The 26,007-nt window shown below is 49.0% G+C and overlaps 3 protein-coding genes across 5 annotated transcripts in view; all 3 read left to right on the forward strand.

Annotated features, from left to right (window-relative positions):
• grm5b (glutamate receptor, metabotropic 5b) overlaps positions 1 to 4,826 on the forward strand; it is a 56,515-nt gene extending 51,689 nt beyond the window's left edge. For all 3 annotated transcript variants that reach the window (XM_023792687.2, XM_023792685.2, XM_072701746.1), the window contains exons 8-9: positions 1,194 to 2,133; positions 3,968 to 4,826. In XM_023792687.2, the coding sequence (XP_023648455.1) occupies positions 1,194 to 2,133; positions 3,968 to 4,790 (1,763 nt within the window). In that variant the 3' untranslated portion in view covers positions 4,791 to 4,826. The remainder of the gene's footprint in view (positions 1 to 1,193; positions 2,134 to 3,967) is intronic.
• Positions 4,827 to 12,339: 7,513 nt separating this feature from the next.
• Positions 12,340 to 18,692, forward strand: ctsc (cathepsin C). Its single transcript, XM_023792672.2, has 7 exons — positions 12,340 to 12,707; positions 13,039 to 13,184; positions 13,396 to 13,559; positions 14,098 to 14,253; positions 15,171 to 15,289; positions 17,333 to 17,464; positions 17,542 to 18,692. Exons 1-7 carry the CDS (start codon positions 12,548 to 12,550, stop codon positions 18,048 to 18,050), a joined length of 1,386 nt encoding a protein of 461 aa, XP_023648440.2. The 5' UTR covers positions 12,340 to 12,547; the 3' UTR covers positions 18,051 to 18,692.
• Positions 18,693 to 18,790: 98 nt separating this feature from the next.
• rab38a (RAB38a, member RAS oncogene family) lies at positions 18,791 to 25,312 on the forward strand. The gene is made up of 3 exons (XM_023792673.2): positions 18,791 to 19,483; positions 22,351 to 22,631; positions 24,860 to 25,312. Exons 1-3 carry the CDS (start codon positions 19,285 to 19,287, stop codon positions 25,010 to 25,012), a joined length of 633 nt encoding a protein of 210 aa, XP_023648441.1. The 5' UTR covers positions 18,791 to 19,284; the 3' UTR covers positions 25,013 to 25,312.
• Positions 25,313 to 26,007: the final 695 nt, after the last annotated feature.

A 26,007-nucleotide genomic window follows, 5' to 3' on the forward strand; every position in this document is an offset into this window, starting at 1 on the left:
ACTGCTCCAAGAACAAAATGTCAGTTTGTCAAACCGGTATCTAAGGTATTTAAGGCTAATTTAAATGTCTTCCACAACTCCGAAATGTCCTGTTTTGACAAGCTGGTATGTGCTATAATCTGAAAAATCTAAAAAATCATCCAGAATTAAAAAGGGGGGGCAGGTCCCTTTAAGAAATCCAAGCGCAGTGGAACAACCCATGAAAAACACATCCAGCCAAACGCAGTATCCACAGGGGGGCCATCCTCCACTCTGCCACAGCTGTGATAGTCCAGAATCAGCCCCGCGACGGTGCTGTACCCCCACAGGAGGCAGCCTACGTGCGATTGGACAGAAGCATGGATGGAATACAGTCTCTGATGTCGCTGTCTCAGATCTAAATCAGGTTCCCAGTTTGTAAGTGGTCAGGTTCACACCATGTGAAATGCATTTGAATGAGAGAGAAGGGCCGGCCACGGCAGGGGGGGCGGGGGGGGAGTTCCGTCCTCCCTCCCCTCATCCCTCCCCTCATCCTCAGCATGGCTGCATAGTTTCATCATTCTTTATTAAGGAGAATATTTAATATGAATCAGTTTCCGGCACCAGTGTTTACCTTAATGAAAGCTGAATGTACGCTTGCACTAATGCATAAAACATCCAGCTCTGGCCGGAGCGTCCCTGCACGCTGCTACAGCGCCCTGCTTTAAATTCACGCACAGTGAGCTCTCCTTCACCTTGTTTCACACCTGTGCGCCTTAATGATCCCCCTCCTTTTCCAGCTCGGGAGGTAGTGTAGCAGAGCAGAGGCTCAGGCTATATGCTCCGAAGGGTTTGAAAAGCTCCAGCTCAAATAAACAACCATGACAAGGAGCCACAAGCCCTCTTACCTGCGTATGTGATGTATTTGAATGCAACACCTTGGTATTAGGGATATGAATGCTTGTACAAAACAATAATTGATATTAAAAAGACATTCAAAAGAATTCTACCATGATTTTAAGTGTTCGTGAGACTAACTGAATCTTTATACCTGAGATCCCGCTTCTTAGTTAACCGTGAGTTTCTTTCTTCGCACATTAAGAGGCACTGTAATTAGAGCTGTCCTTTGAATTAATTGCTCTTATCGCATGCCTGCGAGACTGTGCTTAAAACTCATTTAGACAGAGCAGGGCAAGCTAACGAACGGTCCGCCTGTGTCTGCCCGTAATCTTCAGGCTGCGACCCCATTCCTGTGGAGTACCTCCGCTGGGGCGACCCGGAACCCATCGCCGCCGTCGTCTTTGCCTGCCTGGGTCTCCTTGCCACTTTCTTCGTCACCTCCATCTTCATCATATACAGGGACACGCCCGTGGTTAAGTCCTCAAGTCGCGAGCTCTGCTACATCATCCTGGCCGGCATCTGCCTGGGCTACCTCTGTACCTTCTGCCTCATCGCCAAGCCGCACATCATCTACTGTTACCTTCAGAGGATGGGCATCGGCCTGTCGCCCGCCATGAGCTACTCGGCCCTGGTGACGAAGACCAACCGCATCGCACGCATCCTGGCTGGCAGCAAAAAGAAGATCTGCACCAAGAAGCCTCGCTTCATGAGCGCCTGTGCCCAGCTGGTCATTGCTTTCATCCTCATCCTCCTTCAGCTGGGCATCATCGTGGCCCTCTTCGTCATGGAGCCGCCCAACGTCGTCCACGACTACCCCAGCATCCGTGAGGTGAAACTCATCTGCAATACCACCAACCTGGGCGTGGTGGCGCCGCTGGGCTACAACGGGCTGCTCATCCTCAGCTGCACCTTCTACGCCTTCAAGACGCGCAACGTGCCGGCCAACTTCAACGAGGCCAAGTACATCGCCTTCACCATGTACACCACCTGCATCATCTGGCTGGCTTTCGTGCCCATATACTTCGGCAGCAACTACAAGATCATCACCATGTGTTTCTCAGTGAGCCTCAGTGCCACTGTGGCACTGGGCTGCATGTTCGTGCCCAAGGTCTACATCATCCTGGCCAAGCCGGAGAGGAACGTCCGCAGTGCCTTCACCACCTCCACCGTGGTGCGCATGCACGTGGGCGATGGCAAGTCCTCCTCTGCGGCCAGCCGCTCCAGCAGCCTGGTCAACCTGTGGAAGCGCCGGGGATCTTCTGGGGAGACTCTCAGGTATGTGCTTTTCTATACCCCCCCCCCCCCACCCGCTGCCTGGTGGGGGGGGGGGGGGGGGGGGGACCTGTGATGACTTACAAATGTGGTTTCTAAGATCTGGAAATTGATGGCATCATGGTTGAGGAACTGTAACCAAGAAATACCCCTGAACAAGGTGATGGGTGAACCAGAACGAAATCAGGTCTCCAGAAGCACAGCAATATATGATGAATGACATCATCTGGCATAGTGAGTTACCCCCTCTGAAGGGTCACCTTGCTGTACCCCTGAGACCTCATCATGTAAATGCATCAGTTGGCTCGTCTGTCATATATACATTTACTGATGTGTATAAAAGGCCCTGGAGAGCATTAAAGTCTATGTTACTGTTTTAATCATTTTCCCTTGAGGAGGCAGTGCTTCTGAAATATAACTGTCATGGGAATAACTTCAATGTCATGGCTGTGATGTAGAAATAACTCCAGGAAGTGTACATGATGAGGGGAGGCGTGGCTTCTGAACAATGCAGGAAGTGTAATATTAAAGTGTTAAAACAGGAGTACCACATCTTTCTATATTAGAGGATCTGACTGGCACTAAGGCCCTTTGCAACCCTCCCCGAGCTTCGGCAGACTGGCCTCGTTAACAAGCTCTGCTCCAGTCTCTGCGTGACGCCCATGGCCGCCCCACTGTGGGTTACTAAGGCAGAACATCACCTGGACCTTCATATTTCACACGCTGTCCTATCATGTCTAGTACCTGTGTTTTTCATGGATGAGAGGAATTTAAATATCAAAACTATTAGCACTTAAACTCCCCATGAACCCCCAGGGATCTCTGCTTGAACTCCTTTTTACCCTATTTTTTTCTGGGGGCATTCATACTGGGAATAGGGCTGTAAAGCTCCTCTTACCTTCCAGGGGTATCTGCACATCAGGTTTGGTGGGGGGGTTTGGTTGCTGTCCCCTGCCTTTTTCATCCAGCAGAGGTCCAGCTCTTAACGACTAACCTGCAGCTGCTGACCAATCCCATATTTCTGGATGCGCCTGTTTTGCATGGTTTTACAGTTTTTTTGTATATAGCAAATGACTGCATCCACTAAAAACCGCCCTTAAAGGTGGTCCACCATGCACCGCCATGCACCGCCAAGCACCGCCATGCACCGCCATGCACTCTGAGTGAGTAGTTTCAGTTCCCAGTGCAGAGTAGTTCCTCAGGCGGTCACAGGTAATAATATCTGAAGGTAGTGAGCCGACATGCTCATTAACATACCGCTCCGTGTCGCGGTGCAGAGTCGGTCTAACACAGATGTATATGTTAAAGCAGCGTGCTGTTTTTCATACTACATCATCACTCTTGCATGGTACAGCCTCACGGATCTTCATGCTCGCTCACTCGCTGACTTTTACAGAAAATTACCAAATCCCGTCTGCATGATAAAATCGGACTTAGCGAACCCTTAATTATACAAAAAAAAAAACGCTCCAGTTTCTAATTAACCTCACAGCTGGGCCACACAGAAAGATTGTCCCTCCAGAATACACACCTTTCTGCTTTTCTGTTTTTAACGCAGAAGAAGAGTCAAATTGCAAACCTTGACTTGTCATAAATGTTGGTTAATGATGTATTTTGTCAGGCAAATATTTCCACCGATGAATTTAGTGGTGCCAGTTGAAGCGTTGTGTGTTAATCATTAATGTTAACTGTCAGTTGCGTGATTTGCCTGCTGTGGTTACTTCAGCCTCCACGAAGTGCCATCAACTCATCAATGTCACCTGGAATGGACCAGTTATCGTCCAATCAGATCTAACAGCCTTTTCCGCTGCATCTGTTTGTTCTGTTTTCCCTCCAGTTCCAATGGCAAGACGGTGACCTGGGCACAGAACGAGAGGGGCTCCAGAGGTAACCACCTGTGGAAGAGGCTGTCCTTTCACATTAAGAAGCGTGAGAGCAACCAGACGGCGGTGATCAAGCCCTTCTCCAAGGGCCCTGAGACCCGCTATGGCGGCGACCTCACGCCCGAGTCCAGCACTAAGATGCTGTACGAGGTGTCTGAGGCCGAGGAGCACTACCCGGGCGCATACCCGCCTCAGACTCCCTCGCCCATCAGCACAGTGAGCCAGCGGGCTGCCGCGCTGGCCAGGGGCCTTGAGGACCTGCCCACGGCCACCTACCCTGGCGAGCAGCAACACAGCCCCCAGAACCAGGGTTCCATCATGGACCAGATCAGCTGCGTGGTGAACCGCTTCACCGCCAACATCAGTGAGCTCAATAGCATGATGCTGGCCAGCACGCCCGTGCCCGTGCCCCCTGGCGCCGCCGAGACCTTCCCCCCCACCTTCCTGATCCCGCGCGAGATCCAGCTGCCCACCACCATGACCACCTTCGCGGAGGTGCAGCCTGTGCCCCCCACCGAAGCCGACGCCTGCCAGCCCGTGGCGGGCCGCGCCTCCCCTGCCAGCGACGGGGACACGCCCCCCGGCTCGCCCCCGGTCCGCAGTGACCTGGAGGAGCTGGCCACGCTGACCCCGCCCTCCCCCTTCAGGGACTCGGTGGGCTCGGGCAGCGGCTCCCCCACCTCCCCCGTGTCAGAGTCGGCGCTCTGCATCCCGGCCTCACCCAAATATGACCGGCTGGTGCTGCGGGACTACAGCCAGAGCTCCTCGTCCCTGTGAGGAGGCGGCACGGCCGGGGGCGGCACAGTGACACGTGCGGGCGGGCGGGCGGGTGGGCGGGCGCCCCACAGGCTGGCTGCAGGAGAGCATCCGGTCCAGAAGCGACACCTACTGCCAGAACATCACAAAGCAACAGCAACAGAGAGTCCAGGGTCCTCGGCGACACCCTGGCCTGGTCCTCGCTCTGGCATTGGCCTTATTCTGTCACATGGCTTTTTAGCTAATTAGACGTCTCCCGCATGTGAGCATCGGCAGACCCACCTTTCCCGGGTGGTCGTTGTCTCCGGAGTTGCGTCGAGAATCCAAGGGCTGTGAACGGTGGTAGTGGGCGGTTCCCACGGTGACCGGCGCATCCCAACAGCGTCGGCGATGCCGGGACTGTGTCTAACGGGGCAAGGGCCCAGCTTAACCCTGGGGAAGGGTGTAAATATGGCATGTGTGATGAACCTCGCTGCCAACAAACTATTTTGCTTCATGCCCATAGTGGAGCACACACGCACAGCCACCTGCGCAGAAGAGCACACCAAGAGCTCCCCCCTTTTCGTACCTTTATAGCTCTGTTTTCATTTCGCGCCTTTCTGAGGGGGCGGCTCTCAATGTCCTACTGAAAGCCTGAATGTACGTTTCCAAAAATGATTCCTGAATGACGTGGGACCAAATCTATCTTGTACCTCCAAAGGGATTGTGGGAGATGTTCCTAAGTCACCATCACACCGTGACGGCCAAGGCTATTGTGGCGATAGTAGTTACATGCATTTGAGGTTGGGAGCTTCAGAATCATTTCACCTGTGAAAGTTAGCATTGTCTTAGTCATACTATGGGATCTGTCAAACAAAGACCATAAACCCACTGATTGGCTCACTGAAAGGCAGCCTCTGCATATGTCAATCTCCTGTTTTAAAAAGGGCTCTTCTGTTTGGAGCTTATTATTCATATACAACTGCTGAGACAAGACGGTGTTGACAGATGAGGGTATGGATTGGGTGACCAGATTAACATACTACACAAGAGCATTCATTCTATTTACAGATTCATATGTCAGGTGAGTGATCTAGTGTAAAGTAAGAGTTGCAGTCCATCACCAAGATGCCAGTAACACTCTGTGGTAGCGGACGGCTTGTAAATGCTAAAGGACGATGCTAAAATGCTATTTTTCATTAGCAACTCAGATGTCAGAAGTAAACCAATACTCCTCACAGAAAAAAAAGCGTAGAGTTGAGGTCAACACGCCTTTTAAAAAGCGCTGTTGATAGTTATGATACATATATCATATATCTACATGTACAATTGTGTTTCAATGAATGTGAAAAGCTGTTTTTAGCTTCAGTTGTCTGGTGAGTAAATATGAGAAAAATTTATTATGATGACAATGACCTGTGCCAAAGGGTGGGGGGGCTGGGGGGGGGGGCAGTGTTTGCATACAATCAGAAGTTAAAGTCTGTTTTACCGTTTAATTTTTTTAACCATTTTATATAATGTTTAAACTCAAACAAAAAGCAATACGACAGGTATATATGTACACAATACATACAATATTTAAATGAAACAAAAAATTGCTGTGCATTTGCAGTGTGCTCATCAAACTGGTATCTTTTTTCTTCAGTTTATTAAAAATTGTTTGCTTCGTTACGTCAGTAACATGGACGTCTTTGCTTTTCCGCCCAGATATATTTTATTCCCTCCCTAAACTGTCAGAATTCAGCATTCAAGAAGCTTTTTGGTACACATGAGGTTCTACCATCTGCCATCAGAGTCACTGACAACATTTCAGTTTATGGAAAACTCTTTGTTCGTTTGGTATTATTTCATATATTTAACAATTAATCTGCGGGACATTTCAGTAAAGCTCTTCATAAAAGCTGTTCTTGAGTGGGCTGATTTGGTATGACAAGCATAATTTAAGTGCCAGGGTAGTAAAATGATTTTAAAGTAATTCATGCTGTTTTTAACAGTGTCTACAATATCAAAGGGTATCAGAATGAGCTGTAATTACACAGAGCAGGATACTCCTGCTATCAAAAGTAAATCTTCCTTGTGTCAGATATAAAGGGTGAATTGCTGTCTTTTTTGTGATTCCTCTCTTTTTCTGGGTGATGGAACACAGTGGCTTTGTAATCAAAAGCAAGACACGGCAAACGGAAAACAGACATGAAAAATGTCGAAAATGAGGATCACGCCTCCGTACATTTCGAAATGGGGAACACGACACACATTTCTGTTCCAGCTGTAAGTGTCAGGGGTTCAAAGCACGTTCAGCTGGCCAATCCTGGCCAAGCTCCATCGCCATCAGTGGAATGCTCCACTGCTCCACTTTCTCGTCTTGACAGCAGCCCGCAGTATCTCTCAAATCAGAGCCTGTTAGTGTTTCTGTTCGGTTTGTTTTGTCTTAAAATAATGCTGTGAAAAACGTTTTAAGTTTATGCTTAATAGGATGTTTTGGAATATAGTTTGCAGTTTCATTACTTACTACAGTAGGGCTCATTTTTAACACGCATTGAATTTTAATATATTGACTGGACGCTGGTGTGTAGTTTGGCTAGGGAAGAAACATGAAAAATTCTGTATGGTCCCAAATGAGTTTTAAAAATTAAATTTTAGGTTTCCTGAAAGTTTATTTATAGCGGTACGGTATTTATTTGATGGCTTCACTCGATGTGCTCTGACAGGAATCTGTATATTTCCAATCCCTCAAATCAAAGTCTGTGCCAACGCTACTGAATCTGTACGAACTAAGTGCTTTTTGTGGTGAGATTAGATGATTGTTACCTACATATATACATATATACACATATATTTGTATATATGTGTACTATTTTTGTGAGATGTGTTTTGGTTAATTTTTGCTGCTTTTCTGACTTAATGAACTTTAGAATGTAACATTATACTACTAACGTGAAACTGGACATGATTTTTATTACTATTTGTTGATGTTTAATAGTTTCATTACGCTCTGTAAATGTGAGAGAAGAATAGGACTGTTTAGAACCATATTTGAGGTTTTGCGTTTTCTTACCATTGTATTGTACTGCAGAGTACTTTTTGAACATCATTAAAAACCTGGAATTAAGGCCCTGTGTCTGTTTACTTTGGGGTCGACAATGCAGGAACACGATTTTCGACAATCATCGCAAATAGATGGCCATCAGCCAGAGCTTCCCCATGAGAAAGTCACACTGAAAACCCTAATATGAATCTCATTGTGAATTTCCCATAAAATTAATTAGGAAGCATGTAAGCCAATCGGAATTCTATTACAGCTCCATTATGATGGATTCTCATATAGACACCAGATGGGACTTCAGACCTACTGAACAGAAGGGAAAGAAGGCCTGACATGTCCTCCTGGGACAGATGGAACATGCATTCCTGCTTCTCCCGTGAAAGCAACACAGCCATTGCAGATGCAAAGTCTACCTGAAGGTACATACAGCAGCCTGTCGTGAGATACTCAAATAGAAGAATTGACACCAAAAGGGAAATACAGAGAGATTTGAAGCTGGACAGAGTCCATACCATGTTTATATAGCTGTGTCAGAGCTGAACGCAGTGAGGACTCTATGATGGGAGTCAGGATACATTTCACTGCTGAACGCAGTGAGGACTGTGTGTCACTGCCATTGTGTCAGAGCTGAACGCAGTGAGGACTCTGTGATGGGAGTCAGACCACATGTCACTGCAGCTGCATCGGAGCTGAATATGCTGAGGACTCTATGATGGGAGTCAGACCACGCATCGTTGCTGTGTCAGAGCTGAATGCAGTGAGGACTCTATGATGGGAGTCAGGACACATTTCACTGCTGAACGCAGTGAGGACTGTGTGTCACTGCCATTGTGTCAGAGCTGAACGCAGTGAGGATACTTTGATGGGAGTCAGACCACATGTCACTGCAGCTGCATCGGAGCTGAATATGCTGAGGACTCTATGATGGGAGTCAGACCACGCATCGTTGCTGTGTCAGAGCTGAATGCAGTGAGGACTCTATGATGGGAGTCAGGACACATTTCACTGCTGAACGCAGTGAGGACTGTGTGTCACTGCCATTGTGTCAGAGTTGAACGCAGTGAGGATACTTTGATGGGAGTCAGACCACATGTCACTGCAGCTGCATCGGAGCTGAATATGCTGAGGACTCTATGATGGGAGTCAGACCACGCATCGTTGCTGTGTCAGAGCTGAACGCAGTGAGGACTCTGTGATGGGAGTCAGACCACATGTCACTGCAGCTGCATCGGAGCTGAATATGCTGAGGACTCTATGATGGGAGTCAGACCACGCATCGTTGCTGTGTCAGAGCTGAACGCAGTGAGGACTCTATGATGGGAGTCAGGACACATTTCACTGCTGAACGCAGTGAGGACTGTGTGTCACTGCCATTGTGTCAGAGCTGAACGCAGTGAGGATACTTTGATGGGAGTCAGACCACATGTCACTGCAGCCGCATCGGAGCTGAATATGCTGAGGACTCTATGATGGGAGTCAGACCACGCATCGTTGCTGTGTCAGAGCTGAATGCAGTGAGGACTCTATGATGGGAGTCAGGACACATTTCACTGCTGAACGCAGTGAGGACTGTGTGTCACTGCCATTGTGTCAGAGTTGAACGCAGTGAGGATACTTTGATGGGAGTCAGACCACATGTCACTGCAGCTGCATCGGAGCTGAATATGCTGAGGACTCTATGATGAGAGTCAGACCACGCATCATTGCTGTGTCAGAGCTGAATGCAGTGAAGATTCAGTGATGGGAGTCAGACCGCATATCACTGCCACTGTGTCAGAGCTTAACGCAGTGAGGACTCTATGATGGGAGTCAGACTGTGTGTGACTGCTGCTGAACACAACAAGAGGAATGGTCTTCCAAAGATGCACAGTGACAAGGACACCAAGATGCAAAGAGATCTGCGCACATAAACATCCTGATGATGAAGGCCTTCATGTCATTCGGAGTCTTTGTGTCAGTGTTCAGAATTCACAGTGAAGTTTGGAGACTATTGATTGTTTTATGTGTTCATCGGCTCTAGTTTGTGTTTGCAAACGTAAACCATGGTCATCAGTTTGGACTTACACCAGCCCCATTTTAACAGGAACAATCAGTTTTTATCAAAGGTGACCAACCCCAGACTGCTGTATTGGTGATGTCTCACACTCCGAGAAATGTCCCCAAAGGGCAAAGGTCATCTGTGACACAGGCTGTCTGCTGTCCCTAAGAGTGTAACAGTGAGGAACACAGGGCCAGTTGCTGCTGTGTTATACAGTAAACCAATGACATTTGTCACTATTGTATCTAACTGCTGCCAAAATGCCTTATCGCAGAAACTTACATAACGCATAAAAAAAAACAAACCATCAGCGAGTTTGACATTTCATAAAATAGGTGGCTTTTTTTGGACATCTTGCTGAGTGCTTTGTATTGACAGAGGGGAGATTATGCAACTCGAGTGGGGAGGCGGAGTACAGTACAGATCGAGCGTTTGGCTTTACACCAGAGCGAATTGCACCCCCCGCAGCGACGCCTCGTAGCAAGACTCCGTGGGGCGGACCATTCCGGTAACCCGTGGTGATGGCTGACCCGTACGTGCCGGGAACGACGCGAGGCTCAGGCAGAGAGATCAGGCGATGAGTGAGTGGCGACAAAGCCGTGATCACACGGCTGCTGGCACCACGCGCTGCCCGCTCGTTCCTGTGCCACGGTGCGTGAGCGGGATGCCATAACATGAAACATAGGCAGCTGAAGCACAAACAGATACATTAAATGCTTGCACCCGAGTCCCCTGAGGTATGCCGTCTGCACAGATTTGTGGGAAAATTCCATGAAGGAGCGATGAGGAGGTGAAGAAGGGAGTACTGGTGAGAGAGGGTGTGAGTTTGGTCTCACCCCTTATCCGGAAACACCATGACTCTGGGTTATTATACTAACGACGGCCATCCTGTGTTTCCCTCTCAGAGGAGACCAGTGTCTTCTCACTGTTAGTGGTGATTCTCAGCTCCATGGTGGGTATATTCACAGAGGCCTTCTGCACCCTGCAGACAGACGTGATGTTCCCTCTCCTTTCTGACTTCACACAAATGTCCTTGATGACCTTTTCTACCCAATGCCAGTGACCGTGATTGGATCTAAGATAATCAGAACGTGTTTTAGAAGATTATAAAGAGGCATTTCAATATGGTAGCTGATCTATAAAAAGCGAAGCGTCTCTCTATACTGGTGATGCATGTGACCTCATCAGGGGAGAGCCAGGCCGTCAGTGATTGGCTACTCCTTGTGTATCCACACGGCGCATCTCTAATGCGCAATGGCTGCGAAAATCAGCAGCCATAGTCTATGGATTATATGACTATGTGTCCTCAAACTGAAATGTTCAGTTCTACTGCTTGCAGTAAAATATGTCCCTAAGGAATATGACTCACATTACCCCACACAACTCCGACCAGCTGCTATCCTCCTGTCTGTCTTTGTCTTTGAAGGAGAATGATAACATTTTGCTTTGTAAAGAGTCAGCATAAGTTCCATAGATATGTAACTATGACCAAACACTCACGTGCCCTTATCCATTAATGACAAACTTCAATGTATTTTAACTGAATCACTCAGGACGAGGGTGATTTCATTAGTTTAATTTTTACAAGACTCTGCAAAGCTGCAAAGATCAAACGACTGAGGATGAGGCTGCTTCATTTCACATGGCCATCGACACTCTGAGCATTAAGCAGCCTAGCCGTGCTGGGGTAGAAAGGAACTCAGAAACTGGGATAAAAAAACAGAAGAGTGGGTGGTGACAATCGGATGAATAAGCACATTTCTCTGCTCCTGTTAACGCTAATGAAGACAACCTTCTTCAAATGGAAATACTGCACATTTGCGCACAGGAAGAATCCCCTACCTCTAAGTTTGCTTTCCTAATAACATGCATGAGAAGAAGAACCACAGGCTGTATTCATGAGACCCCTCAGCACTAACTGCGGGTCAAACCCCGCATCAGAGTGGGTGGTGATTCACCACTGAAAGGAAGAAAGCAATGTTACATCTGCTTGGTGTTGAATATGACTAAAAAAAACCCTCCTCACTTTTTACTAAACTAGCCCAGCTTGCTAGCAGCAAAAATTCTTCAGTTCCACCCTTGGTAATAGTAAAATACGCATATTGTGGCCCCATGCACTTCTTACACTACATAGACATAAAATAAAGTTACATAAATTCAAGAAAATTCCAAGACAATGTAGCCTCTTCAGAATTGCCAACTTTGGTCAGCTGGCTGGAGTGAGATTTTCAATTTGAGACAAGTCTGCACACTCATTTACATGTAACAGTTTTATTATATTGTAAATAGTGTGTAGGGTTTGCAAATTACCCCAACGCTTTTTGCGTAGCTAATTTTAGGTTTATAATGGAATAATACAGATTTATCGTAAGATAAGTAAGTGTCACGCCAGATGCGTGAGAGTTGGCAGCCCCGCTTATCCTCTAGCGCTACGAAAACACGTCATGTACCGTCAATACAGCGGTAAATAAATCCATGCGCGCTCTCGCCCTCGCCTTTCACGCGGCGAGTCACGTGGCTCGTCTGGTCATATGATCGGGGAAGTTCGGAGTTGGGGCAGCACTATCGGAAACTTTCGAAACACTTATATCTCAGTCTTGACGGGAAGAGCAGAGCAGAGCAGAGCAGAGCAGGCACCTAGTCTCCAGTAGTGAGTTAGGCCTAAACCTGTGGTAGATACACAATTATTGGCAGCTCGTTCTTGCTTTAGCTTTCGAGATGAAGGCTGCCGCGGCTCTGCTGTGCGCCCTGCTGCTTTGGACGGAAAGGGCGCTTTGCGATACTCCCGCAAACTGCACCTATGACGATCTGGCGGGTACCTGGGTTTTCCAGGTGTCCAAGGGCGGCCAGGACCGAAGCATTAACTGCACCGACATGGGTCAGTATGACTTAGAGTTGCTTAAAACATCTGCTGTACAGTTACATGAAGGAAGTATGCAGTCGATTTCGGCATTGGCGGTGTTTCGTAACACAGTTTCGCTTTGAAACTTGTAGCTAGTGTAGAGTTTAAAAGTACATGCATGTCTGCTTTCTGCCAGTACTGGACATATTATTTTGTGTGCCTCTTCATTTATTTATTTATGACTTTCTGGATGCGGAAAATTGCTCTCTTCATACTCAGTTGCTCTCGGGTTTTAAGAAACGTAGATCAGGCTTAGACAGGCTGACTGCCTGAAGATTTGCACTTAAGTTTGCGCAATACTTTGCAGGTCCCGCCGTGAAGACCGTTACCGTGCACCTCCAGAAGCTGTCGGTGGCCACTGACGATCTGGGAAATCAGGGCTTCTTCACGCTGATTTACAACCAGGGCTTCGAAGTCGTCTTGTCAGACTACAAATGGTTCGGTTTTTTCAAGGTTGGTGTTCGAAATAGTTTGAGGTGTTTTCCGGACCTTAAAATGATGGTCCTCGTGACGACTTCCCTGATAACACCTCTGCTGATTCACGCTCATGCTGTTCCTCTTTTTCTTCCGCGGAATTCAAAAGAGAAACCAGTTGTCTTTCATCTCCCTTTACCGCTGCAACCTCTTGGCTATATTGAGACTAATCTTCCTTCACTGAATGCAGTATAAGCAGGAAGGTAGAAACGTAACCAGCTACTGTGACCAGACGTTGCCTGGGTGGGTCCATGATGTCCTGGGCCATAACTGGGCGTGCTTTGTTGGGAAGAAGGTGTCAGCCGTCCCTGCGAGGACATCCGACAGCGGTAGCCCAAGTCTTCAGCAAAGGCAGTAAGTACCTGGTTGCTTAGGAAATAACCTCGACGGTGACATAGAAACCAGCGTGTCCATGATCTGTCTCCTCCACATTTGTATCACTATAGTATGTAAGGTGCCACCAAAGATGCATGAGTAAAGGTAACAGTGGTCACACACCACTCAAACCACCATGTTTTCAGGAACATGCACATGTTTAGAATTCAACCTGAACACTGCATCAGTTTGGATTATATCGTATGCATTTTATCACTTTTTTTCATATTAGTTAACCATTGGTTTTTTTCATGCTCTGATGATTTATGGTTGGCCTGGCTGGTCTGAGCTGCACATAACTGATCTCTTGTGATGGGAAACAGTCATATACTGGTTTTCTGACACACAAATCCAGGAAATTCAAGCCTGATTAAAACAAACAAAAGCAAGCGGATAATTGTGTGTCTTGTTGATTTTGCAGCTTTTGTTGGTGCTGTAGGCTCTGCTGATTTCAGTGAGATGTGGGTGGTTGTTGTGTTGGTGACACACTCTCTTCCTCCCGCCCTGGACACCACAGGCTCCTCCAGCAGGCCTACAAGCCGAGTGCCTATTTGGTGAACGCCATCAATGCCATGCAGACGTCCTGGAAGGCTGCCGTGTACAAGGAACACGACCTGTTCACCTCAGAGGAGCTCTTCCGGAGAGCGGGAGGACGCGGCTCCCGTATCATGAGGTGAGGCCACTGTGGGCGGGGTCACTGTGGGCGGGGTCACTGTGGGCCGGGTCACTGTGGGTGTGGCTGCTGTGGGCCGGGTCACTGTGGGCGGGGTCACTGTGGGTCGGGGTCACTATGGGCGTGGCTGCTGTGGGTGGGGTCACTATGGGCGTGGCTGCTGTGGGTGGGGTCACTATGGGCGTGGCTGCTGTGGGTGGGGTCACTATGGGCGTGGCTGCTGTGGGCCGGGTCACTATGGGTGTGGTTGCTGTGGGCCGGGTCACCATGGGTGTGGTTGCTGTGGGCGGGGTCACTATGGGTGTGGTTGCTATGGGCATGGTTGCTGTGGGTGGGGTCACTATGGGCGTGGTCGCTATGGGTGGGCTCACTATGGGCGTGGTCGCTATGGGCGTGGTCGCTGTGGGCGTGGTCGTTGTGGGCGGGGTCGCTATGGGTGTGGTTGCTGTGGGCGGGGTCACTATGGGCGTGGTTGCTGTGGGTGGGACCCTGCATGTTGCTGGGGGCACGTCTGTTCTCAGCTGATGCCTTGGAGCTTCTCTCATGTTCCTGTTTGTGTTCACGTTCAAGTATATCGGGGTTGTTTTCTCATTGGCATCTTTAAATGAAGATGATTTCGGCCGCGCTCAATAACAGGAGCCATTGGAGTGAGGAACACCCCCCGCCAGCTTCCGAGGTCTCCTTCCATTCGGATATAGCGGCAATTCGCTCAGCAGGGTCTGAGCTGAGTGTCTCAGCGGGGGATGGAAAGCGTGTCTGGTTGCCGGCCGGCTGTCCGTAGCGGCCTGGGCCCGCTGTGTGAGGCGACAATCCAGTGCATCTAGGGGAGAGAAGCTCAGGAAGTAGGCTGCTCCAGCTGTTTAATTAATACAACAACAACAAAAATCATTTAAAGTATGTTTTGCCCTCCCTTTCAGGCGCGTGAAGCCGGCCCCGGTGACTGCTGAGGTCTCCCAGCTCGCCGGCAGCCTGCCCCTGCACTGGGACTGGCGGGACGTCAATGGGGTCAATTACGTCAGTCCAGTGCGCAACCAAGGTGCTTCTGCATTTTCTTCAGCCTGCTTTCAGTGCTTAACATGATTCTCCATCCATCCATCCATCCATCCTTATCCATCCTTATCCAGGCTGGGTTGTGGGGGGCCTGAAGCCTGGGTCCCAGGTATCAGAGGACAGGAGGCTGGTGCTCACCCTGGGTGGGAGGCCAGTCCGTTACACACACTCTCACACCCTGTGGCTGATTTAGAGGCATTGTGTTGCTGAGCTGCAGGGTCAGATTAAGTGAACCTCAGGACCACCTGTCTGTTTGCTAGATCGCTGTGGTCTCCATAAAGAGGAAGCAGTTACTGGTGGGGGGAGCTGTTCCTCCAGTCCTGCTGGTATTTGTTAGTCAGAGTCTCTGGAGAGAAGCTATTCAATCCTCCATTGAGACTCCAGCGAGTTCTAGCTCAGCCTTTTTGGTGGCGTTTACTGTTGCCCCAATTGGCATCCGAAATGTATCTTAGAGCAGCGGTTTATGGTGCTGTGATGCCCGGCTAGCTCAGAGATAGAGACCTGGGTAGAGTTCGCTCCGCTCTGGCCAGGGGGCTGATGGCTGCGGTGACGATCTAGTTTTCCAGATAAACGTGTGAGGAGCTGCATCGAGCTGAATCCGTCTCCTTTAAGAGCTGTGAAAAACAGTTTTTCTGTTTTTACTTATAACCAGGCGTTTTGCTTTTAATTTTAGCAGGGAAACATATTTTCTCTGAGACTGGAAATGTACAGTTATATTACTGTGAAAGGTTTTTTAAACCGACATCTATTTCCAAGAATGTTAAATGTCTGATAATAGGAAATGTTTTGCACACTGACAGTAGCCCCCCCCCCCCAACAGATACGGTTTCAACTTTAAATCAGAGGTCAAGACTTGGGTAGTTTAATCCTGTTCCTTTTTACCAGCTAACTAGAGATTAGTTTAAATGGTAAAGCAGGAATTACATGTGGTTTGATAGAGATCAATGCAGAACATGCAGAATGAAAGTCCGTCAAGGAGCAGTTTACAGTTATTTTGAGCATCTTGGGGAAATGCACTCTGACCTTTCGATCGGAGGTCTTTTAATAACAGATGCTAATATTAGCAATAGATGCAGAGCGTCTTTGAGGTAATGGTGGGTCGGACAGGTACTTCTCCCAGACTGCCTTGGCTGTCTCAGAGTGTACAGAATTATAGGCTAACAACAGTGTAGCGCTTTTCGCATTTGGCCAGGCGCCGCATGCCGTAACCTTCAGTGAGGTCATGGGGGCGACCCCTGCATGCAGTGCTGGGTGATGATGGCAGTGAGGTCATGGGGGCGACCCCTGCATGCAGTGCTGGGTGATGATGGCAGTGACTCCTCCCTGTGGGCCCCGCTGTGCATCGCGCCTCCTGACAGACACGCTGCATGGCCATTTTACACAATCGCATGAACAATACTCCAGTTAGTATGTTAGAAAGCACACCTTTGCCTGCTGAAGCATGTCTGTTTGTGCTTTTGGGGTCCCACCAGTAGAGGGGGCTCTGGCCTCTTTTCTTTGCTGTCCTGCCAATTTGCAGTGGAGTTTTTCCCCGTTACCGGAAAGCAGACGGTGTCCATATCTCCGCCCTGCTGGCCTCCCTTGTTCTTTGCACCCTGCTGCTTACCCTCTGCTGATCTGTGTTCCCCTCCGTTCTCAGATCTCGGGTCTGTTTCCCGCTGACCTGGGGACCAAGCCCAGCAGTGTATGACACCATGTGCTGAGGTCCAGGGCGCCCCCTGTCTGTCCTAACACAGCCCGCTTGAGGACCGGTGGCTTCTTTTTGGGTGCTTTTCCACTGCACCAAGTACCATACCTTTGGTGCAGTATTTTCGGTTCTTTCCCTTTTCCATTGAGTACTAGTATCAAAGTTCCATTACCAAAAGTGCCAAACCAACTGGGATGCTTTTTTGGGGGTGAGGGGGTGCAGGGGAGGGTGTGTGAATGATTTCATTCCTGAAGTGACTGATATCCTCACAGCAGCACTACAGATGCATTGAATCAATGGTAACTACGCTAACTCAGTCCTCCCCTCTTGCCCCCCCCCCAGGTGGGTGTGGGAGCTGCTACTCCTTTGCCACCATGGGCATGCTGGAGGCGCGCGTCCGCATCCTGACCAACAACACGCAGCAGCCCATCTTCAGCCCCCAGGGCGTGGTCTCCTGCTCCCAGTACTCCCAAGGTACCCGGTTGCTGCGCCGTTACTGCCGCCGCGTGTCGTGTTTCCCCGCTAACGGCCCGCTCTGGCGCCCCCTGCAGGCTGCGACGGGGGCTTCCCGTACCTCATCGGGAAGCACACGCAGGACTTTGGCGTGGTGGAGGAGGACTGCTTTCCCTACGTGGGGAAGAACACGGCCTGCACCGTGAAGGACAGCTGCCCGCGGTACTACGCCTCCGACTACCATTACGTGGGCGGCTTCTACGGCTCCTGCAACGAAGCCACCATGATGCTAGAGCTGGTACGAGAAGGGCCAATGGGCGTGGCCTTCGAGGTCTACCCAGACTTCATGGCGTACAGGGGGGGCATCTACCACCACACCTTCGCGGCGGGCAGCTTTAACAGCTTTAACCCTTTCGAGTTGACCAACCACGCCGTCCTGCTGGTGGGCTACGGTACCTGCCCCAAGTCAGGCCAGAAGTACTGGATTGTGAAGAACAGTTGGGGCACCGGCTGGGGCGAGGAAGGGTACTTCCGGATCCGGCGGGGTTCTGACGAGTGTAGCATCGAGAGCATCGCCGTGGCGGCGAAACCCATCCCCAATCTGTAGGAGGCGCTATTCCTCCAGTTCAGTACTAAGCTTCAGTATTGATGATTTCTTTGAATGAAAATTCTGTTTGACAGATTTTAAAGGGAATTAAGCACCTTTGGAATATAAAGGAGGACATAGATTGTCCCTTGGTAATATTTGAATGTGGAAATTTTTATGCATTTGTTTTGAAAAGTTATTTAGGAACAATTTTCCTGGGCCAGTTTGCAGTTGCTTTTGTTGGAACATCAACCCAGAAATACTGGCTTCAAACCATTGTAAACGAAAAGCCACTATGTGGAAAAAGTGTCTTAACTGAAGGCACTTGGGATGCATTTTAATTAAATATTGATTAAATCTCAGGAAGGAGCCCTATAAAACAGTCTTTGCAATGGGGCAGTTTGGGGAATAACCTGATGTTAGGTTTTTATTTTTTATTTGGGGAGAACATTGCATACTATATGCCACAGTACTGGCATATCTCAAAAGGGAAGATGTTTTTATACTATATAAAGAGGAAAACAATTTTGCATCGAAGAATCATCTGTTTTAAATTTTGTGAAATCTCTGCTGTAAAAGATTTGCGCGCGGTTAATCGGAAACATTTATTGTGAATTGTTTGCCTTGTCTCTTGGGGAAAAATAAAGATGCTTTTCAAACTCATATGTCGGGTATTTTAAATATGAATTATCCGCGCGCTACTTATGTGTCTGTAACATAAAATGCGATCGCGACTAAAAAAAAATAACCCTTTTATATTTAAACTGCAGGGCTCATTAGGAAATCTCGGAAGTGCTGAAAGTGGGCACGGTCCAGCGCACTAAACATAAAAATATTTGCTTATCTTCGCTTTGGGAAGAATGAACATTTATTTAAAACATTTAAGTAGTAGTTACATATATTTAAAAAGTTCAGCCTGATGCCATGAATAATCTCGCGACTGGAGGACTCATTTGAAATTTCACAAGCCAGATGGGACCAGAGGAAGGTTCTTATTTCCTCTTCTGAACCTTGACTATAAGTTTTGAGCGGGTGGGGAGGGGTTCGTCCTGAGGGGGCAGCTGGTATAAGTAGCTGTGCGTGGTGATGGAGCAGCCAGCGGGCAGACGGTTTGGGGGAGAAGCCACACTGCCAGCGCATTCCGGCCGGGGTCTCTGGGAGGGCCGTAGCATTTATACGCCCTCCTTCCTCACTGCCTTACTCTGTCACCGCGGATTACGCGGGGAATGATCAGCATTAGCCCTTAGCACTCAACATGCAGGGCAGCAGAAAGGAGCACCTCTACAAGGTGTTAGTGATCGGCGACTTGGGAGTGGGGAAGACCAGCGTCATCAAGCGCTACGTGCAGCAGAGCTTCTCCCCCAATTACAGGGCCACAATCGGGGTGGATTTCGCCCTGAAGGTCCTCAACTGGAACACGGAGACCATCCGACTGCAGCTGTGGGATATCGCAGGTAGGGCGGCGCGGCGCCGTACGCCACAAACCTTAAGGGAGCTTCCGACAATCTCTGCAACTTTTTTTTTTATTATTTTTATTTTAAAAAGAGCAATCGGGTTCTTAGAAAAGTAAAACATTTGAATATAAATTATGAAGGTAGAATGGGCGTCAGTTTATAAGTATCCCGTACATTGGAGTAATTTTGCAGTGTCACACGTGACCTGCAGGGTAGAGGACATGATTTAATTTACTCCCTGTTTCACAGTCAGATACTGTAATCTGGGATTTTAGAAGGCTGGTGGTTTCGGCCGTTTGATGCCGTGAAACGCGTTTCGTCAGGCCTTGAACCCAGAAAATAGCAAGTCATACAATATTATATAATATAATTGCTCTTATGAAGTCATATAATTAATCTGTTCATTAGTCTAAATTCTGGGGCAATTTATTGGTTATTTGGTGCATATTTCTCTATTACTTTTGTTTGATCTATTAACATATTTTATAATGCGTTTTAACTACCTTTAAAATGATGATTTTAAGTATAGTGTGTGTGATGATTTTAACGTCTTATACAGTTTTAAGTAAGGACTGAAGTACATTACAAATAAGATGTTAAAAAGCAATTATGTAATAATATATGTAGGGATTTGTAGATATTATTATTAATATGACTGTTTTTATTATTATTAATGTATTCCTGTACAATTTAGCCATACTAAGTGGTGGAGTGTTCAGTTAAGCTCAGCTGAATGTCCGTATCTGTACGATACCTCAAGCTCTCACATGAGGGTAAAAACTCCAGATGAACACCCCCACCCCTGCCCCCCCCCCCCCCCCCAAGGGAGGGAGGGGTGGCACTAACACCCCGAACACAGTGGTATGTGTAAGTCATGTGTCTGAGACTCATGTGGAAGAGATCAGACCCTTGGGGGGGGGTCCACAACAGGAGTCATTGTAAATACGAACGGAGGCTGTGACTCTGTGTCATGACTCTGCGCTCTGACTCTGCTCTGTGATCTGTGCTTGGACTCCATGCCGTACCTGCTGAGGATTAGAGGTGCTGTCCTCAGCATGGTCCTGCCGGACTCACTGAGCACATTCCAACCAGTTAGGCTCCTCGGATTCTGGGGCCAGAGGCGAGGGCATGCAGTGCGAGAATACAGAGTCTCCTGGGAGATACTGGGTGGTCACCTGAGCATCGGAGCAGAAAAACGGCCCAGAAAACAAACGGGGAACTGCAGTCCTGCATGAGCAGAGCTGTGTGCAGTGTCAGCTGAGGGAATAAACCCAGTTTCTGGCATATTTGAGCTATTTTGCGCATGTTCTGGTGGGGTTAACCCCCGCCGGCACGGGTCAGAGGGCCAGTAGGTGCAGGACACTCCGAATCCCGAAACAGAGGCTGAAGGTTGAAACTCTCCCACCTCCATTGTGGAGCATCTAAATACGGAACGGCACAGCTCATGTGTTGAGCAGCGCGTACGTGGTGGGGTGGCCTTCTCGCGGAGAAGGAAAGCCCTGGAGGAGTGTTTCTCCTGAGGGAATTCCTGGAGGCCCGGGTTCTGCTCAGATCCAGGCCCCGGAGGACGCTTTCGGGTCAGTGCGCTCTGCACAGGCAGCCCATTTTAGGGAGGGTGTCCATTTCCCCAGAATGATAGACATAGGGCTTCCGTTTGGCCTAATGAGTCCGCCGTGGAAACTCCGCAGGCTGGATATGAGCTTCACACATTGTTCCCTAATGCACACTAATGCTGACTGTATTTCCACCCAGGAGAAAATGGCTTTGAAGACACCTAGCATGGAATTCATTTTATGTGTCTGATTTTAGACAGATTTCTTTTAACAGTTTAATTTTATTGTGTGTTTTGGGGGTAATAGATGGTAAACAGCTTTTTAGTTGCTTGGTGTGGCTAAGCGGAAAGTGTTTTACGCGGCACAGAGAGAACGTCAGGCACGAATAGCGTGGAAAGTGAGGGGTCAGTCGGGGGCTAAAATGGGTTTTACTGCTTATTTGATGTAGTGCTAGTTTTCAGCTCCCCAGGACCAAAAGAATGGTCCCAGCATTGAGTGCTTATGGGCTGGCACATGACTCGGCCATAGCTGTAATCCCCCCCTTCGAGTGAGAGATCACGAGACTGGAGTAGCAGAGGGGCTTAAGCTAGCGTCCTGCTGCTCACACCTGAATCGAGACCGTCTGGCCTCACCACTGCCCCCTGGGGGTCAGGAGGTGTTAGAGGCGCATAGCCCAGCCATGCTTAGAGCAGTGTACCTTCTGTCAAACAGCCATCTACCTTTTTCATTTAGCAGTAAACGGCTCTTAAGCAGCATTCTGTGGGCAGAGTAGAGCTGCTGACGTCATTGTCTGTAATTTTGTGATTATAACTCATCAGGCCCTTAAAAATAAAGAAGGCTTAATACCTGTTGACCTTTCACTTCCAGTTATGACTACAGTGTCCGGCCTGAGAATGGTGGAGAGATAAAGATCCCATAGAGCAGAACACATGACCAAGAGCTGTAAGACGGCCGATTGTGTGAGTTTCACGTGGTCAGGTCCGTTCACTGAAAATAGCCGTAACTGTAAACGATAAAGAGTAGATAGTGGCAGTGGTCCGTGGAGTTGGACGACAGCCTTCGGTGGGCGCTGTCCCTCTCAGTAGGTCAGGACTCTGTACCTGTGATCAGAAGGTTGCTGGTCTGAATCCTTGATTCGGCAGACTAATGTTGTGTTTGGGCTATTGAGGCTCTTACTCCTCAGTTGCTCCAGCGTTGCCAAACCTGTGCTCAGACCCAAATGGAATCTGTGAAAATAAGCATCTCGATGTACCTCTACAAATATTTCATTTGGTGGTTTTGATAGATTCTCCTGTGTTTTTATCCCCTTCGAAGGTCAGGAGCGATTCGGCAACATGACCCGGGTGTACTACAGAGAAGCCACCGGCGCCTTCATCGTGTTCGACGTCACGCGACCCTCCACATTCGAGGCAGTCACCAAGTGGAAGGAGGACCTGGACTCCAAACTGAGCCTGCCAAACGGCGGAGGTGTCGCGGCCGTGCTGCTGGCCAACAAGTGTGACCAGGGCCGAGACGTGCTGACCAACAACGGCCTCAAGATGGAGCAGTTCTGCAAGGAGAACGGATTCGTGGGCTGGTTCGAGACCTCGGCCAAGGTACCGGAGCTCTTCTCGGCAGTGCCGGTCAACCCATGCGCCGACATTTGAGGGGGCACCAAACTTAGCAAGCCAATTTCACTTTGTCTTGGATGGGGGGTGCCAGCAGAAAGGCTACCTCATAAACTTGGACCGGTACTGCCTCTCAGGCATGGTATCTGTCATGCACGTTACTGAAAGTTGTTCAACACGGCCGTCCTGAAGATCACCTTAATATCCTAGCAGCAAAATGCCCTTTAAGACATGACAAGATAACGGCATGCATTGACTTTGCTTAAAGCATGTAATTACTAAATTTGATTAATTATAGATTCCAAAGGTCTGCAAGCTGTATATTTAATACGGTGCTCTAATCCTTTGTATGATCACGGGATCCAGGGAACATTGAAGATCTGCATGTAGTTATAAGGCCTTCGCTGGTGTTGACTTAAACTTATGAGAATGATTCTGCTGGAGGTTCCTGACCCGTGGAGGGCATGCAGGTTTGAGAGGGCCAGGTCAGGAGTAGGTTACAGAGATTCGGATCTTCTCAATTCACACGGACACTCTGGGGGCCAGAGTAAGGATACTGAGGAGTCACACAAAGGTCAGAGGTCATGGAGGTCAAATAAGCGGTAGATGTTACATGTAGTTTCAATGTTTATGAGCTACCAAAGTGCAGCCGTAGGGTTATACCCAGGGAATGCTGGGTAACTGCAGGTTTGCTTTATAAAGTGTGACTCTAGAAGGTCAGAGTGAGCAGTGATTTGAGAAGGGGGGGACTTCTGGTGGGTAGGTGGGCTGTGGAATGTTTCACCAAGGCTAAATATGAGGTTGGGCTGGTGTGAAAAGTGGGGGGGGGGGGGGTGCATAGAGAAATGAAAAGGGAGCTTCCTGTTGAGGCACTGCGCACTGCGTATTCAGCTGCTATCAGTTGGTATTAGTGCTGAACTGTAACTAGTGCTGTGAGTGTTGGGAGGCATGTGGCTCAGCACTTTAGGGCAGGTTAGTTTGGTGTCTGTGATCAGATGGGTGTTGGTTTAAATCCCACCACTGGCAGAATGTTGTCACTATTGGCCCCTTAATCCCTATTGCTCCGGGGACTGGCTGGTCCTGCTTTCTCACTCATATGTCACATTGGATAAAAGTATCTGTAAAATGCAGCCCCTGGGCTTATTGTCTAAGAGGTGGCTGTAATGATGCCTGTGGGTCCTGCCCCCCCCTTGCCTGTGTGTGATTCCCTGGGTGCTCTTTTCCACCCACAGTCCAGAGTCACACGCTTTGCAGGAATGTTGTCTCTGGACTGCTTTCAGTCGCATTTTTATTAGATACTTTCCTTAATATTAACAGCAGGTACGTGGCGATGTAACGCAGAGTGGGCGTGGCCTGTTGTGAAGAGCTGAAGATGTTTAACAGGCCAAACCCCCCCCCACTGTCTCCCACCTCTCCACCCCTTTCCCAGCTAACCTCTGACAAAGAATCTCATGCATATTCAAGCTGCAGTTATCTCACCCACTCACTCACTCACTCACTCATGGCAGATTCAGTATCAGCCCGATTCATGAAGAACACCATTAAACACAATGCAATATGGATTGATTTTCATTTACTTGCAGTCGGTGAAATGAGTGCATTGGCCATTATTAAATTAACCCCCAAATGAGGCAGGAACCGCAGCATGGAGTTAATGCTGTAGATGTTGATGTTTTTTGAGATCTGTACATATCGACTAGACAGCCGTGGTCGTGTGCATCCTGTCACAGGGACATGCGAGGTACCATCTGGTTCCTTAGCAACCAGGACCTACTGTGAGCTGTAGCGCGGCGTCACGGCTGTACGGCGCCGTGCCGGGGAGTTCCTCCTGAACTGGGGCAGAGTGTCACTGGGTTTCTGGGTGTGGGTGCTGCCGGTCTCCCAGTGGCCTGCTTTCCGCTAGCCAGCCGTGACGGTCTGCAATCTTCACTGAGTTCAGTGGGTTTTCCCATTTCCAAGAGGCAGCAGTGTCAGTGATTCTGGTCCTATGTGTCACTGACAGTCCCCGGGGAAAAACATTTTATGTTTTTTTGTATTTTAATCCCATTTCAAGTACAGATCAAACACTGACTGTCATTTCCGAAGTCTTCTGGTAAATTCTGAAGTCTTCTTTTGGTGAGGCTGTCAGAACCCAGAGACCCAGTGCCGGGGGCCCCGTCCAGTATTTGTGGACCACGAGGAGCTTAATTCCCCCTTCCACTCGTGTCTCTCGGCAGGAGAACATTAACATCGACGAGGCCGCCAGCTGCCTGGTGAAGCACATCATCGCCAACGAGAACGACGTCCTGCAGTCTCAGGCGCGGGACGCGGTGAAGCCACAACTGAACGCCCAGACCAGCAGCTCCTGCTCAGGATGCTTTCGGCTGTAGAAGGGGAGGCAGGACCGCGGGGGCAGGGGCGGGGGCGGGGCGGCCAAAGCTCCACAAGGTGGAGAATACCCCTCCACAGCCCCTCCAGACCAATCCTCCTGCCGAAAGCCCCCCCCCCCCGAAGCCGAACTCCCTTTCACCTACTCAGTGTTTTAACCACAGACTCGAATATCACAGCAGCTGGGATGTCGATCTTCCTGTTTCTAGACTGAAAGGACGCTTGTATGACATGTGAACATTTTGTTATCAAGCCGGTAACCTGCAGACACGTCTCCACATTGCTGTTCTGGGTATCGTCCAGCTGGGGGGTTCGGAGGGTGGGGGGGTGGGGGGGGGCGCCACGAGAACCTCAGTTCTATCATCTCTCATCTCCACCCCCCCCTCAATAAACGCCACTTAAACATCCTAATGGTGAGATATTCCTTTAGCCATGGCCGAGCTCCGCGCAGAGCGAGCCGTGGCATTTCGGAGCGCCGTCTGTCTCGTCTGGCCTAACCGGTCCTCACCCGTTTGTATGAAGGCCTCACGGCGGCGGATGGGTTCAGTCCAGGAACGCTGCAGCGCCACTGAGTCTCGGTATCCATGGATACCGTCTTAATGAAGGAGATTATTTTTAGACGTTGGGGGAGCTTTCAGGTCCTGATAAGGTAGAAGCGCCACTAAAGGCGCCCTGGGAGATAGCTGGCGTGGGGCCAGATGGCAGGGGTCATCAGTGACCCCCCCCAGCTCACCTGCCCCCATGGACATAAGTAGCTCACAAGAATTGGGGATAATGACATAAAAACTTTGCTCTGTCCTGGGGAGCTAAGATGGCTGTTCCATTTAAGACAGGCAGTGAGACGCATATTTTCTATGGCAATATTTATTTTCAATAGGTTCCCACAGGTGACTGTAATGACATTAGGTGTGTGTGTGTGTGTGTGTGTGCGTGTGTGTGTGTGTGAGCGGGTTTACCTATCCTTATGGGGACATAATGTCCCCATAACATGATAAAT

Source organism: Paramormyrops kingsleyae, chromosome 17 (assembly GCF_048594095.1).
Source record: "Paramormyrops kingsleyae isolate MSU_618 chromosome 17, PKINGS_0.4, whole genome shotgun sequence".
Classification (NCBI taxonomy): domain Eukaryota; kingdom Metazoa; phylum Chordata; class Actinopteri; order Osteoglossiformes; family Mormyridae; genus Paramormyrops; species Paramormyrops kingsleyae.